At 48.7% G+C, this 16,383-nt stretch overlaps 1 protein-coding gene across 1 annotated transcript; it reads left to right on the forward strand.

Annotated features, from left to right (window-relative positions):
- The first annotated feature begins 1,011 nt into the window (after positions 1–1,011).
- Positions 1,012–16,383, forward strand: SCAMP4 (secretory carrier membrane protein 4). The gene is made up of 8 exons (XM_009950153.2): positions 1,012–1,112; positions 4,490–4,545; positions 4,740–4,780; positions 7,331–7,484; positions 10,575–10,731; positions 13,878–13,979; positions 14,915–15,032; positions 15,760–16,383. Exons 1-8 carry the CDS (start codon positions 1,012–1,014, stop codon positions 15,934–15,936), a joined length of 906 nt encoding a protein of 301 aa, XP_009948455.2. The 3' UTR covers positions 15,937–16,383.

The raw sequence follows: 16,383 nt of genomic DNA on the forward strand, positions 1-16,383 counted from the left end.
GAAATGCCCTGTACAGCCAGGGGTCCCCGCAAGGCTCCCGTGACGTGGAGCCGTCGGACTGACGTGGGGGGAGGCTGACCCTTGTGAACTTTACTGTTCCCTCTGCATTTTCTCGTGGTAGTGCTGCCATAAACAGTATCCCCATTCTCACTGGTCATGCTGGGCGGCTTTTGGAATTACTTTTTTGGCTGGGTTTGTCGTCTCGTGTAACTTGAAGCACGGCAAGCGTTGCAGGGGCGGTGTCCCGCCCTGCGAGGTTTAGCAGCACATGCTGGGGAGAGGAAATGCTGTCAAATACAAACTGTATCAGCAACACAAAGTCTGGGTTTATAAAGCTGAGCCAAGCGATTTTGTGCCCTGCGGTGACCTCTGCTGCCTTGGGCTCTCTGGGAAGTTCCTGCTAAGAGCTCTTGAGCATCTGAATGAGACTCAAACCCAGCCTTTTTTCTTAAAACCAGTACAGTGTCACCACTTCCTTTTTAAATGGAACTGGAGGGGCGTACGAGCAAGGCATTCGCTTGTCTTGGGGACACTGGAGGCTGCCAAGCCTGGTGGTTTCAAATCCACGTCTCCCAGATCCTCGTGGGGTGCCCTTGCTTTTAGGCCATTTGCTCTTCCGCAATGTCTGGGGTCTGCTGGCTTGCAGCGTGAAGTGACTTCCGAGAGCCTGGTCTCTGGGTTAGCCCTCCCCAGAGGGGGAAGCTTGAACCGCTTTCGGGAGATGTGGGTTGTGCCCGAATCTCCTCGTTCCGCTTGTGCTCTGAGCATTAAGTCGTTGCCTTACGAGGGAGCGTTGGCGAATTCTCCTGCCGCTGCTGTTACGTACGGATCCTGCCCCTGGATTTGCTTTCGGCAAAGTACTCCAGATTAAACCCTTGAGTACAGGTCTGCATAGAAGCTCGTAGCCTTGCTGCAGTCGTCATATTAGAATGAAAATGTAAAAGCAGCACAGAAAACATCCTAAAGCAAGACTTCAGAAGCTGGTGAATTTTGCTGGATGGAAAGCGTAGGATGATGGGTTCTTCTGAGTTTGGCTGGGACATCTGCAGATGGCACGGGAGGAGCTGGTGTCCTGTGAATCTTGTCTTAGGGGACTCGCACCAGGTCGCCAGGTGGGTTTATGGCAAAGCAGGAATGAGTTCAGCTCTCCCGCCTCCCTGTCAGCGCTCCTCTTTTGGCCCGTCCTTCCTTTATTTCCCTTATTGCCCTTCTCTCTTTCTGGAGAAAGAAATAGTGAGAAATAACTGAAACTTTTAAAGCCATTTACTGTCAGATAGGCAGGATAAACAAGGGGAGTAAATAGCAACATACATACAGTCAGATAATGTGCCTCAAGCAGATCGCCGCAGGTTTTCCTTCACAAAATTGTCCCTGACCTGAGCTGGTGAAGCACATCTCGCACTAAAGTCACATTCAAAGCGATCATGTTGTTGTCAGCCTAGAAAAAACAGCGCTGCCTGCGTGTGTCTTGGTTTAAAAGGAAAACGCTGTCTCTTAAAACGTCACAGGGTGTTTTTGTCTTGGAAACACTGGTGAAAAAAAGCTCCGGCTGCCTCCAGTGGGCTCTTGTGAGTCATGGGCGTTGGGCTGTAAACTTTGGAGTTATTCACTGACCGCAGAGGAGCGCAGCGGAAAAAGGAAGCTCGCTTCACACCGTGGTTTCCTTGGCCTGTGTGGGTTTTTTCCTCCCTCCGCAAATAGTGGCTTATATGTGAAGAAATCTCTGCAGTGGAGTGCAGGGTGTCGGGTTTTGTCTGTTCCCAACTAGACAGAAAATGTGCTGGTGACTAGAGAGCTTGTTTGTCTGTGGTGTTCTCTTGCACATGTGGTTGGTTGGCCCCTGTTTATGTACCTGATCATCTGTGGGTGCTGCAGCTCTGTTTCCTTATGCGAGGACCTCACACCTGCAGCTTGACTTGAGGGTGTTTAGGCTGCACAGTGAAATTTTCCCCTTAAAGGAGTTTTAGCCCCTGGCCATCCCAACTTACATCATCGCTTATTAGACATGAGATTTTTCCCTGACTACGTCTGAGACCTCTAATCCCGAGACTCCACAATTGGGATTTTGCAGAAATCCTGCCCAAATTAAGCGGTGAGGTATGAAAACAGCAACTCCCAAGCGAGTGTGTCTTGGAGCCAGGCTGGAGTCTTGGTGCAGCTGAACCATTCGAAGGTCAATGCGTTTCAGGAACTGGTTATTCAGTGTGAAGCTTGGTCATAGGCACTTGTCCTCGTAGAAAGAATATTCTTAAAGCCACTTTGCGGTTCCAAAACACATCCTTCTGTAGGGAAATGACAGTTGTTGTGTCAGGAACTTCCGTGAGGTTGCTCTTAAAAGCAAAGATTGTTAAAAAAGGAATATTTGGTAGTTTCGGTTGTAGCTTCTTTACATGATGATCATAGAATATCTTGAGTTGGAAGGGACCCATAAGGATCATCTCTGTCTTCGAAGCATTAAACCATGGCTGAGATTTATTAGGAAATGAGCAGGTAAGTGAGAACAGCTGGCTAAGAGGAGAAGGGAGTGGATCCCTGGAATGTTGTTTTCTCTGGGGGTTTTATTCATTTGTTTGAGTTCAAGCCACTCGACTGCACCACAGTTGTCTCCTTGAGAAGGCAGGGCACCCAAAAGCTACTGTTTGGCCACAATGTCCCCATCAAGCCAGGAATGTGTCCCTTGGTCTTTCCTTCTGGTCCCTGTTCCAGTGGACAGACTGATGCCTCCCACAGCTGTAAGACGCTGGCGCTGAAGTGCATGAACTAAATAATCCTCTTCTGAAGGTGGACCTTACTCATTTGCTCATCTTTCGGTGAAAGATTCTTTTCTGTTCGTGCTGTAGCATAGCTGGTGTTTGTGTGTCATTTATTCTTCCCCCAAAATTTATGGATATCAGCTGGGAGCCGCTGCACGTGGGTGGGGCGAAGAAGTTTTAATTGTATTCTTAACTGTCTTCAGGCTTTATTTTCTATTCCCACATTTAAAAAAGGCAAAGCAAAATGCTTCCATTTCTAACTCGTAAGTTATAAAATGCCTGTCAGACGCTGGGTGAAGTCTGTGTTGTGGGAAAGCCCAGAGGCTTCAGCTGCAACGGGACCCCGGGTGCGAGTCTTTGACCAGGGAGTCCCGGCCCTGAGCACCCACGAGTGACCGAGCTTTCCTGTCCACACTCTAGCGCTTTCTTTAGACTGGTACAGGCGAAATAGCCTGTTCTGCCCTACGTAGGTGTAGTTAAGCTTGTACATGACTGTATCTCTACGTACAGGCAGAACAGGCTGCCTGTACAGCTCCCACTTCTTACCAGAGTGCTGTTGTCTCCCCCAAGGACTGCGCTAGAGTAGCTCGATTAAAAAAGAAAAGTAAATGCAACCCCAGCAAAATAACGGGGCCAGTGTAAACTCGGCAGCCTCCAGCCCGTACACGGGAGGGGAGCACAGAGGTGCCGAAAAGGGAAACGAGCTGCTGTAAATTCCGAGGGCTTTGGGTCCAGCACGGCTCTTCCGACCTCGGTGCTGCGGTTGCTGCCGGTGCTGGCAGCGGCGTGGGGGACCTGTTGGGTTTTTGTAAGGGCAGTTTTTAGCCCAGGCTCCCTTCATTCTCGGTAACTCTTGTCAGACCCTGCAGTGTGGGTTTAGAGGGTGGTTTTGTGGTCCTCTGGGATTTGCAGGGAGGGGCACACGGTGTTTTTATCCTTAACAAAGAAGGGGTAGAACCGAATCTCAGCACGGACTTCTGTGTGGTTTTCATCTGTGTGGTGAGTTCTGCCAAAATCAGCAACGCGGCTGATGCAGAGTGAACTTTGCAGGGTTTGATTCTTCCAGAATTACGGTCATGTTCAGTGATGGTAACAGGAAGAATGAATCTGCATTTTAAGAAGTGCAGAATTATTAAAATGACGAGGGATGTTGGGTTTTGTGTACCAGCTGATTATTTTCAACGGCGGTTTACTTCCCAGCTAACAGTCATTATCTGTTTGTTTCAGCAGTTGGGAAGGTCCACAGAGAGCCAGGAGCCAGCAGATCATCTCAGCGCCTAAATGAGGCGTTAACTCCGGTGAGCTCGTACAAATTTCTGTTCCGATGTACGCGCTTTGCTGGGTCCCACCCAGACCTGTCTGTCTCGGCTTGTGGTCTGGCCGCAGCTGGAAGGTGCACGTGTTCTGGCAGCGGTGCTCCGTGCATCCTCTGCCTCTGCCAGGTACCACGAAGTCACATTTGTTTGCTTCTGAGCAGTACAAGCCTTAAAAGTGGTTGACAGTGGGGTTGTGCTGGATGAGGTGCTGCCAGGTGGAGCCTCAGATGAACAAGGAGAAACCATGATCCTTTCTGTAAGGTCCCAGCCTGCTGCTTGGGGCGCTTGGAGACGAGCAGTTTGTAGTGGGAACCCCGGGCGCGCAGTCTGTCGAACGCTGCCGGAGATACTCCTGATTCCAGGAGGTTCTTTGGGTGCTGGTTAGTGACATGTGCTCACCTGATTTTCTTTCTCCCCTAGCCCTGTTGCTAACTGTCTGAAACGTCACCAGGGAACGCTCCTGATAGAAATGGCAGGTAAGAGCACCTCAAAATACGGCCGTGTAGGGAGAGTGGCTTCAGAGGATGTTTTTCAGCGTGCTCTGACGGCTGTAACGCATCAGGTCTGTGACATGTGTCCCTTCCTGAGATCTTGCTGATCCCTAAAGCTCTTCAGCTACTTCTCTGTTCTTGCTATGGTCACATTCACTTACACGCTGTGTGCGCTGTAGATTTGTCAGCTGAGGTTACTGTTCTAGCGATAAAGGCTCGGGTGTGCCCTGTTTGAAAGTCCTGTGGGGGTGGAATTTGTTCACAAAAAAAGTACATGAAAATAATTCCTTCCTTACAGAGGCTAAACAGCTTTCCACAGTGTTCCTAGCTGTACCATTGATATTAATACATCTTGATTTTACTTGTAGTGAAATTAGTAACAAAATTCCTCCCAACTTTTTTGAGGTAAGAGCAAGTCCAGGACTTCCATACGGCTGCTGTTCATTGCTAATGCAGTTTGGGTTTTGGAAGCACGAGTAATGCTTGCTGATCTAATGTGTTGATCCTAGCCTTGCTGGGAGTGCTGTAGCACTCCAAGCTGTGCAGTCAGACATGAAAAGGGATATTTTCATTTGATTTCTTTTGTCTGTTCTTGGAAGTCACCCAGAACAGTTGAGAACTACAAGGTCTCTGGGTAGGAGAAAGCAGTCATCTGGCTGCTTGCACCTGGGCAGCAGCAGAGAAGAGGTGTAATCCCCATCCTTGTGTACCTAGCAATCAATTGTGGAAGTCTTGGGAGCATTTTGTGAGCTTGAAGAATGACAAACTGCAGTGACTGGTGCCCAGCAGGTTGGTCGGTTTTGACCCCACCATTTGGAGACTTCTGCACTAGAGGCTGGCAGCAGCTCTACTGCCCAGGACAGATCTGTACTGTAGGAGGGAGAAACTGGAAGAGCGCAGAACCACAGTAACTAGCTGCAGCTTCAGCTGTGGGAGAGGGACGGAATGAGATTTTCCTCTTCCCTCAAAAAAAACCCAAACAAACCTGTTAGAGAATCTGCTTTTACTGCGGTCGGTTAATCTTGGTCTTACTGACTTCCCTAGAGAGCTGTGTCTGTGGTTTTAAAAGCTGTGCCCCCTTCCTTTCCTTTGGTCCAGCGTTGTGATGTCCTTTTGTAGGCTGCTGAGACGGACTGCGCAGGAGGAAGCCCGTTAGGTGTTCATGGCAAACAAACAGTTAGTGCTAAGAAGTCCAAATTCCTATGGCCTGCGAAAGCAGCCGTGGGACAGCAGCACTGCACGGGATGGGGTCAGCAGTAGGCAGGTGTTAACCAGTAACGAATCCCAGCGTTAGGGGGCATCAGAATTAACGCAAAATGGCATTATGGGTGAGGAGGGGCATATGTTTTTATAAGGAAAAGTCTACTGAGAAGTGAAGATGAGCTGGTGACTTCAGACATTATTCCATACTTAGTTCTGATGTACTCACAGTGGGGCATTATCCTCACCGTATTTTCTGCGTGAAAATATGCCTTTCCTTCGCGTGAAGTAAAGCCTTTTTTTTTCCTAAAGCATGGCTTACAGCTTCAGGCTCTTTCCTGCCAACCTTCAAATGAAGCTAAGAAGCTGCTCCTGCAAAATGTCTTCTCACACGGAGATAATGGCAGGAGAAGGGGAACTCTTGTGCTGACAGTTCTTGTTCAGACATTTCCTCTCGTCTTCTGTGCCATTTGGAGGTTTTCCCAGGACATTCTTCATCTCTTCCTCTGGTTGTTTTTAATTCTGTTTACTGGGGCTGAAGTAGACTAGAGACAATTAGTCACAATGCCCTGGAATCAAACTTTAATCAGCACTGGAAGGCAAGAGCAAACATTCCCAAACATGTAGAAACACACGTCCAGGCACACGTATATACACAGACGAATCTGCGCATCTGTCTAGCAGCTGACAGCAGCTTAAATGCAGAAGATTTAGGCATTTAATTATGTGATTTCAAAACATGATTTCTTCCCAAGGTAATGTTTTCTTCACCATATCACTTCTGTCAGCATTTGCTGATTTATTGTATCTGAATGCAAAGCTTTTTTTTTTGTTTTTTTTTTTTTTTCCCCTGAGGCTTAACCCTACAGGGAAAACCTGACTTTTACAGAAGAAAGGGTACATTCAGGAGTCTCATCACAACAAAATCATCCCTGACATCTGACTTGCCTTCCCTGATACCTGAGCACTAAATTCCCATTTGAGAGTTGCTTTCCAAAGGCACCCTTCCTTACTGTCACAGAGATGTAGCTACTCCAGGTCCTAAGGCCTGATCCACGCGCCCACCTGCTCAGATTTTGTGTCTGAAGGTAAATTGACTGGTCTGGACAATCACCAGCCTTTCCTCTCGCTTGGTTTTTCTGAGAGGTGGTCACTAAAACCCTCTGTGCAGCCTGTTTCCCCCAGATGTTGCTGGCCCCTCCCCCCTTCCTGGGGAATCTCATCCTGGAGTTTATTTTAAGGCTTTTGTCTCGCGGCGCCTTTCCCCCAACTTCCCGCTGATGTGTAAAGGTATCGGTTCCACGTGTCGCTTAGTAGCTCGTCTCTGTTCCTGGCTCTCAGCCTTGCGTGGGCTGGTTTAAATGTCACGTCCGCTGCTGAGGAAGGGGAACAAGATAGTGTCCAGGGTGAGGATCAGCGGGCTGCCGCGAGTAACATGAATGCCAGAGCTGGTGATGGTTTTCTCTTGATTCTTGTGAGTCCCCTCGACCTCGGGGTCCATAGGTGTGTGTTGGGAAGGTGTGGAGGGTATTGCACTTACTCAGCCATATGAGAATGTTTCTGCATTCAGCTAATATCTGTGTTCTGTGTTATAGAAAAGGTGAATAACTTCCCACCGCTCCCCAAGTTTATCCCTCTGAAACCATGTTTCTACCAGAATTTTGCTGATGAAATTCCCATCGATTATCAGTCTCTGGTGAAGAGAATCTACCACGTATGGATCTGTAAGTTGAATAAGACATTTGTGCTGGGAAAACGTATCTGTGTAGTAAAAAACCATAGATTTCAATGACTTACGTGCTTTAAAGTTTTGACTGCAATTAGTTGATGAGAAACAACCCCTCTTAGAATACTGTAATACAACTTTATGCCCAAATTTTAAGCTGTCTTACCTTGAATCTTTGCTGCAGGGCTACTGTTGAAGAGAGTATCAGTGCTAGAAAAGTCTATGAGTGAATTTGAGGAGGAAAAAAGCAAACCACATTTGATACCTTTATTAATGTTAAGTGATGTTTTACTCCCCAAAATAGCCCTCTTCCCAATTCACCTAAAATAAGATGAATAGGAGACCTTTAGGCAAGAAAATAAACGTGGCTCGTTTGCTTGCTACCTATCTCCCCACCTAGCTATAGGAGGGCTAAAATTCCCCCTCGTTTGTGCCATCCACAGATTCCCCTCCCCAGTGGAAGCAGTGCCTTCCAGCCATACACTGGCTCTTCCTTAGCTGTCCGTAGCCCGCAGAGCGTTCCCCGTCCTGCTGGAGAAGGGCGCTGATCCTCTTGGTCACAGCTGGTGATTTGCTGATCCTCTGTGTGAACAGGCCTCCTGGCTCGGGGCTTGGGCTGGCTGGGCTTAGCCATTCAGAAGTCGGTAATGAAAATTGACCATTCTTCTCCAAGGAATGAAATCGGATGAAAAATGGTGTGGCAGGCCTAGAAAAACCACAGGGAACGCTTTGGAAGATTAAAAATCTTTTTGCCTTGCTTATCTTCTTTTCCCCAAATGCTTGTCATCCTATTTACCCTTCTCACTGAAGGAAAGCTTGTTTTCTGCCAGATATACATTTGGTGGCATGGCTTTTATTCCAGATGCATAGGATGTGTGTACGGGAGAGATTTGTGTGCATAAATAATAGCATAATCTATTACCCCATTGTTCTTTCGTTATTTAGAGATGCTGAAATGAGCTCTGTAATTTTCTTGCCTGAAGAAACTGCTTGTCCCTTCAGACTAACTGGTTAAATGTTGCGTGCTGTAAAGCTGCCTTTGTCTGCGACTCTCCCGAAACAAAGCGTCCCTCATTCGAGTTAATGGCAGGCTGGAGAGGTGCCAGCCATGTGGGCAACCGGCCTACGCGTGGCTGAGGAGACCTGGCGTTTTCACCACGCGTTTGAAACTGCCATCTGCAGCACACGCTCTCTTTTGGGGTCTCCCCGACTTTTTGGGATGGGGTGAAGGGACACACGCTGTGGAGGGAAGGCGGTGAACAAGAAAAGGCCGGTGATTTAAATAGAAACACAAAAGTCGTTGCTAGAAGGTTGAGTGCTCATTACTTTAATTGGATGTGAACGTTTTATTGAGGTGGATGGTGATTTGGGGAAACCTGTGCCAGAGCTCCCACTACTGGAGAACAAAATCCCACCTGCCCTGCAGGGAGAACCAGAAGTTCCTTACAACTTTATAGGTGCTCTTGGCTTGGCGGTTTGGGGTTTTTTTTTTTTCATGAAGTCATTTTTGGAGAATAAATGACTTCTGAAAATAAAAATTTAGAGAAGTACAGCTCATTACTGTACAAATGAAATTTCAATAATTAAAATTCTTTCTTCCCCCCCAATATTAAGATACATCCAAACCATTGTGTATAAAGCATTGTTGTTAGCTACTCAGAAGAAATTTTCTTTGTAGTAAAACAATGTTTTATTTTAACTGCCATGTAATTTGTGTGTCAGAAGCAGCAGCTGGGTTCGGATGCTTTCCACGCCGGATTCTCCTGACCGCGTTGTCAATACTATTTTATGACCACAAACCTCTGTAGTTGTTTAGCAGCCCCCGGGCGGCGTGAGGGCAGGTGGGGCTGTGCCAAGAGGAGGAAAGGGAAGAGTCAGGAGAGGCCAGGCTGGCCTCGGGTGTCAGAGGACAGGGCCCGTGGTGTGCAGACATGCTGCAGAGCCACCGCACGTAGCGAAGCAAGGAACGGGCAGAGGACGTTCTCTTTCTGCGGGTGAAGAGAAATTCAGGGATTTAATTTTGGCTGAATAAATGAGGGCAGAGGCCAGAGCGTTGCTGTGAGCTCATCACCAGGCGGTACTGAAGGGTCTTTTGTGTTTGGACTCTCTGCCTTCTCGTTTCTCTTTATCTGTGCTGAGGGATACAGGTTACCACAAAGATTTTTGGAGAGTTACCACCTGTTTTCCAAAATAGGAGCTTGTAATGGGGCTAAGCCTCTTCGGCACTGGCAGAGCCTGGGGGGTGCCAGGACAGCTACAGGGGGTCCCTGGACTGCTGGGGGGAGTGCATGGAGGAAAGCGGGGAGCCCCTGGCGTGGGGACTGAGTTCAGCCTGTGGAAGCTAGGAGGTGTGCAGCCCGCCCGCCTTCGCCGTGATGTTGGGCTTGTGGGAAAGGGGGGAGCAGCGTCACTTCACGCACGTCCACTGAGCGCAGCGCTGGTGCGCTCTGGGCGCCGTCGTCAACTGTTCCTTTTTATCCAAGTGGCAGGAACAGGGATCTGAAAAGGCCTTTAAGGCAGCCTGATGGTCCTGTGTTCTCAGCCTGATTGGAGTTTGCTTATCCCCTCGCTCAAGGCAGCACTGACAAGCCCTGAAGCTACCTTCCAGGCTGCCTCAGAGGCCCGGGGAAGCAGGGAGAGCGCCCGCAAGGCACTGTGCTGGCTCTGTAATACCTCCTGAGGCAGCCTCAGCCAGCACGGAGACCAAAGTCGTGCAGAGGCTGGGGGCAGAGCAGTGTTTTACACCCCTCTCATAAACGGGTTTTGCTACAAATGGGAATTGAACCTTGCTCATAATTCGTAATAACACTGGCCTGAGTCTTGTCTTGGTCGCAGCAATCGCTACGCAGCTCTCCATCCTTTGGCAGGTCCCAAAAGAGTTTCCTGCTCCCTCTGGAGCTGGCTGTGTCCGTGCTGCCGGCTCCTGGGGTCACGCAGGAACCTGCGACTCGCTTGGAGCGGCTGCGTTGTTGGGCTTGAGTTTCCCGCTGCAGCATGGACCTTTCCTGTTGCCAGGTGTCTGCGTCCTTTTTGGGTGAAGACGTGACACGGCACAACCTCATGTCCCTTCCTCTGTCCCTCTTTACAGTTTACTGCCTCACGCTCGTGGTGAATATCATTGCCTGCCTGGCGTGGTGGATAGGAGGAGGCTATGGGGTCAATTTTGGTTTGGCCATCCTCTGGCTTATCCTCTTCAGTCCCTGCGGCTACGTCTGCTGGTTCCGACCTGCGTACAAAGCCTTCCGGTAAGTAGAAGCCCATGAGGGGGTTTCTCTGGTAGAAGTTTCCTCTGGGAGAGAGAGGTGGTGTTACTGGGGAGTGCTGCTGCGGAGACCTCTCTGGGTGGGGTAAAGATTAAGGGCTTGACGTCTGATTGTCGTGTTTACTTTCGAAATGGAGTGTGGCTGCTTTTAAATGCTAGATGTAGGGCTGAGGGTCACTTGCCTAGGACTGGAGGTGAGCAGCAGCGAGTAGTTTGCCACTTCCATGGGGGTGAAATTCGTATTTTACTTAAATATCTCCAGCTTAGCAGCACCCTCGTATCAGTATGGCATTTAAGATAAATACTAGTTTGGTAAAGCTTCATTGAGACTTATTTTGATGGAAGACTACTAAGTTGTTAGTTTTTGAGAACACTTCTGGGTTTTGTCTCTAGATACTTGAGAGCTTGGCTGCTTTGCTTTTTAGATAAAAGCAGTTCCCTGGAGCGAGTCCTTCTGAAACTCCACAAATATTTAAAGCCATCCTACATTTTCACTTCAATTAATAATCATTTGCATTTGCTCATGCTTGCTGTGCATCACGAGACGTTATTCAGGCATTAATGCATAATGCTTGTCAGAGCCGTGAAGGTCCCGAGCAGTTTCCAGCCTGACGCGGGGAGAGGAGGCACAGAGGAAGGGAGGGACCTGCCCAGTGTCACCCTGTGGGTCACCAGCAGACCCCACACACCACTCAGGGATTTGGACTCTGAAGGCGAAGCTCTTTGTGGTTCCCTGTTACCAGAATACTCTGGATTTGATTATGCTGCAGATTCTGTGATGAGTTGGTTTAGGTAACAGCAAAAGCAGCTGATAGAAACGGGAGTTGGCAGGTGGGGTCCTGTCTACTTAGCACGTGCTAAATTAGTTGTTTACATGCTCTTCCCAATTGACTCTTTGTGTACCACTGGGTGGTTAATGCACTGGTAACGCTTAAAACATCAGTGACTCCATCATGGAGTACAGGGGAGGATTATTTCTGGTGGAAACAGAAAGCCACTTGGGTTGGATTCGTCTGAAAGTTTGAAGAGACATGAAAATACCAGCTCTGAACTCTCGCTCTCTACGGCTGGGGTTTTGTCCCCAGCCCTAGTTCAGAAGCCTGAGGGCCTCCAAGTGCTGTCTGGAGCTCTCTTCAAAGAGCTGTTTCCATTCTGAAGTCTGGGAAAAATTACTTCTCCCCATTGACCTCCTCTGGGCTTCACAAGGACCGTTTCTAATTATTTCTTTAATGTTGTTTATATGTGTTTATGCAACTGAATACTGAAAGGTCCCTGAGGTTACTCTGTGTAAAGGCTTCTACAGTTAAAAAAAGAATAAGCCCTGGGGACAGACTGGCAAGCCCAGAGATCATTGACTTTGACATCAGTTGTAGAAGAGCCTTGAAAAACACTGCTGTGGGGCAGCGCTGCTTCTTGGGGGATTGCAGCTAGTCGTGACTCAAGAAGGTGAGGTCAGACCCACTTGCTAGGCTTGTCCTGGGAAGAGGCAGCCCTTCAGGATTGGCATCATGTCCTGCGAGGGTGCTTTCGTCAAACCTTCGTCATACCTCCGCATCCAAAATTGAATTAGCTGCAGAGCTTTGGCGCTAGGGCAAAGCTGTTGCAAATCTGCACCAGAAAGCTGGATCAGAAATCACCTTTTCTGTGTATCCTCACTAATTCCTGCAGATCCTTTCAAATGAAGACTCCTCCAGCCCTTTCAGGTTGTAGTTGCAAGAGTCTGTTTGAAGGCTCAGCTTTGAGCCTAATCCTTGTTAATTGGATTATGATAGGCCCTACTGTGAACAGTCCATGTTTAAAGTATTTCTTTCACTTTGCTGTACTCTGAGGAGATATTTGAAGGGCGGGATCATGAGGATACTCAGGGATGGCAAACTTCTTACACAGCTTCTCTGTGGCCATCTTTGGAAAGGTAGAAGGTAACCGGACCCCAGCGCCCGTGGCTCAGAGTGGCAGGAGTCTGGCTGGAGGCGTTCCCACTTGTCTCAGAGTAGCCAGGGTCCACAGCATTGACCTCTCCAGAGCCTGGGGTCCTGCCTCCCTCATCTCCTCTTGAGGCATTAGGGGATAGAATTATAATACTAGTAAACATTAAAATAATAATTCTTCAAATAATAAACATTTAAATATGTTCAGGGTTTGAGCAGGAGCGGAGCTTTTTTATAAACTTCCCCCTTGCGCCAAGCTGCCTCATAAGCAACTGAAGTGGTTTTTGTGTTCTGTAAATCATGGGCCCTTTGAGCTCCTGAGGGAAGGGGAATAATTTGTATCATTAAAGTTGATACTTTGGGGAGTTTGAGATGTGCCTGGGCTCACAGTGAAAGGCTGTCTCCTCGACGTAGCTGGTTTAAAGGGATGGAGATGTTCTGCTGAGGTTCTGTGGCAGAGCCGAAACTCGGGCAAGCCAGTGCTGTGCCCCAGTGCACCCAGTGCTGGAGAGACCGTGACCGCGTCTGGTCAGCCGCCTCGGTCGGGGTGACGTTCATGCCGTCTGTTACACCTGCATAAATTAAAGGACCTCACGTATTCAGGACCCTTTCAGCCTATACGTCCCGAAGAGGTGGAGCCTGCCGAGGTGTGAAAGCGTGCTTCTGCATGTACCACCCGCTTCTCTTGCGGCTGTTTTTCCTCCTGTTCTGTCCCAGTGCTGGATTATTAACTGTGGACGTGCAAGTGTGATAACAAGCAGCCACTGAGATGTTCCCAGCTGGAATTCTTGTGCTCAATGACCACTTTTAGTGTATGGGCAAACTCGGGCTGCTGGTCTTGAGGCCCCTTGTGCTACTTGCCAGGTGTCGGCTGGTGCTGTCTTTGGATGTTTGGTCAGAGAAATGATTCAGGCACTCTCTGTTCTGCAGGAGAGCCTCTCCTCGTGTATCATCATAGATGCAATTAGTTTGGTAGAGCAATTGCAGGAGCCAGGCTTATTGGAAGAGATTAGGCGCTGATGATTCCTGGATCTGTGTGCTTTCACTGCCAGGGAAAGGGGAGCAGCCTTCAAAGTACAGGGCTGTAGAGGGACCTCTTCTGAGATACCCCGTTGGAGGGTTTGTACGTGACGGGGTCAAACATCGCTGTGAAGCCACGCGAGATGCCAGCCTCCCCCTGACCTCCTCTCTTCCTTCACAGGTCGGACAGCTCGTTCAATTTCATGGCCTTTTTCTTCATCTTCGGCGCCCAGTTTGTCCTGACGATCCTGCAGGCGATTGGTTTCTCCGGGTGGGGAGCTTGGTAAGCAGCTGAGCCCTCGGCTCCTGCGCCTGAGGGTTTCAGGCTGTGGGCTGTTTCCATGAACCTTGGAGAAGCTGATGGGAGTCTGTACAGGGTGGAGTGGGAGAAGCTTTTGGTTTTCCTCTGTGGCGTAACGACGGAGGACACAATTCTGTGTCTGTTGCTGGTTATTGCAAGAGTTCCTGGCTTGTTCTTTTTGGCACCTTCCTACAAAGTCCATTTCTTTTTACCGTTTAACCAGCCAGTTTCAAGATTCATCTGATCTTCTCTTAGCATTGCCCTCAAAGTATTCGCAGCACATGGTGAGCAGTGCGTGGTGAGTCACTGTTGGCCTATAAAGCAAGTATTGTGAGAGCTGTCCTAAAATAAATGGGAGCATTTTAGTGTCTGTCCCTTGTTATGTTATAATTGTTTGGCATTTTAACTTTCTGTCTCTAGAGACTTGAGAGCAATCCCTGCTGAAACTACAAATAATAGGAAGTCCTAACACTCTGTATAGCATTTTGTTCTCTTAACTGCTGACGCTTTCCAGTTGCCCTACCTGGTTATTGCCATGGAAGGAAAACAGACGCAGTGTCAATCATAGTACCCTCATGTTCCCTGTTCCCAGGTCTGGTCTCTAGATGCAGGACCTCTGCACAACCAAAAGCACCCTGGGAATAAATCTTCTCTTCCAAACGTCTGTGCAGCTGGCTGTGTCCCCTAAAGGACTGAGACTGGATTAGCGAGGGATGCTGGCAAGCGAGATTTGAGATCTTGTGGAAATACCTGCCTGTGATGCATTTAATTTTGTTCATTTTCTTCATCGTTATTTTCATTTTCAAGCTTTAAAGCTGCCTTGTAATTTCTGGGTACGAGTAAACAGTTTTTCTGATAATAAGGACACTTTAAAGAGAGCTGTAATGATATTGTTTCTTTCTCTCTGTTTCTTGCAGTGGATGGTTGGCAGCCATCACTTTCTTTAGCACCAACATTGCAGCTGCTGTGTTCATGCTGTTCCCTGCCATTATGTTTACAATGTCAGCGGTCGCAATGCTCATCTGCATTTTAAGGGTAGGTGCTTCAGATGTCTCCCTGACTTGGAGTATCCGCACCTTGTGTCACAATAACATGAACAAGCACCTTAGCAGCCGCCGTAAGCCACCCCTGCTTTTGAAGGTCTTACCGTGCGGTCCGTTGGTGTCTCTCAGAGCACCTAGAGGACAAATCCAGTTAACTCAAGACAGCTGGGGCTGGATGGTGTCACCATTCCATGTGGTGACGTTCCTTTATGTCGCTCAAAGCAAGCTCCGTGGCTCGTTGGGATGGTCATTGATGGTAAAAATGAAGCATCTCGAGATGGCCTGCGGTGGGGACTGGGTGGCAGGATGGGAAGTGGTCCTCAGTTCCCTGCAGAAAGAAGGATTTGGAGGTAGGACTGTCTGGAAAGCTTCGGTAGACTGGTGACAGAGGAGGAGAGAAGACGCTGCTGAAGCAGCAGTGTCAGTTTTACAGAGGTTTCAGCTCGCTGGCCTGGGTTGGCTGCCTTGCTGTGGGATCCCCAACCTGAACCCCAGACATGTGGCTGAGAAGGGTTCAAGTCGTGGGTTGATGTTATCTGTTTGCACCCCTGTTCACTGTATTATTACGGGTTTTGGTGCTTTTGTTCCTCAGAAATATAGCTCTCTACAGAGAGAGAAACAAATACACGATACAGCACCGAAGTGACTATAGCTCTTCTGAGGCAGGGGTGTGGGTACCTGTTGCTGACTTTCCTCTTCTTCTCTCTTTCATCCATTAGGTACATAAAATCTACCGAGGGGCCGGTGGAAGCTTTCAGAAAGCTCAGGACGAGTGGAACAGCGGCACATGGAGGAACCCCCCCAGCAGGGAGGCCCAGTACAGCAATTTTTCTGGGAACAGCCTGCCAGAGTATCCCACAGTGCCCAACTACCCCCCGGGAAACCAATGGCCTTAAGCAGCAACAGCTGCAAACTGCCTGGATTCTCTTCTTTTTTTGGTCTTTCTATTATTGTTATTTGAAAAGATCATTTGCATTCCCCACCCCAAGCACCCCAGTCATCTTGGGGACTTTTTTGGTTTTTTTGTCTCCTCATCACCGCAGAAGATACGTGCTCTCAGCCCTTGCCACCTCCGGAGCTCTGCACGGCCTTACCAGGATGGTTTTTTTCCTTTGCGTTGAGTTACCAGTATTTGCCTCGTTGCAGACTGAGGACCCAACCGTTCACTGCCCTTGCTTGAGGGAACCCTCTCGTGACCGTAAGTGAAAAAGGCCGACGTCCCCGCGATGGCAAACGCCACCGTTGCTCCTTCCTCTGCCTCCCTGCTCGGTTTTCACCACCTGCCCAGCACGCCACCGAGTCGTCCCTAACAAACACAATCAGAGCATTAGTGGCAACTGGTG

This window comes from Leptosomus discolor, chromosome 24, assembly GCF_034619465.1.
Source record: "Leptosomus discolor isolate bLepDis1 chromosome 24, bLepDis1.hap2, whole genome shotgun sequence".
Taxonomy (NCBI): domain Eukaryota; kingdom Metazoa; phylum Chordata; class Aves; order Leptosomiformes; family Leptosomidae; genus Leptosomus; species Leptosomus discolor.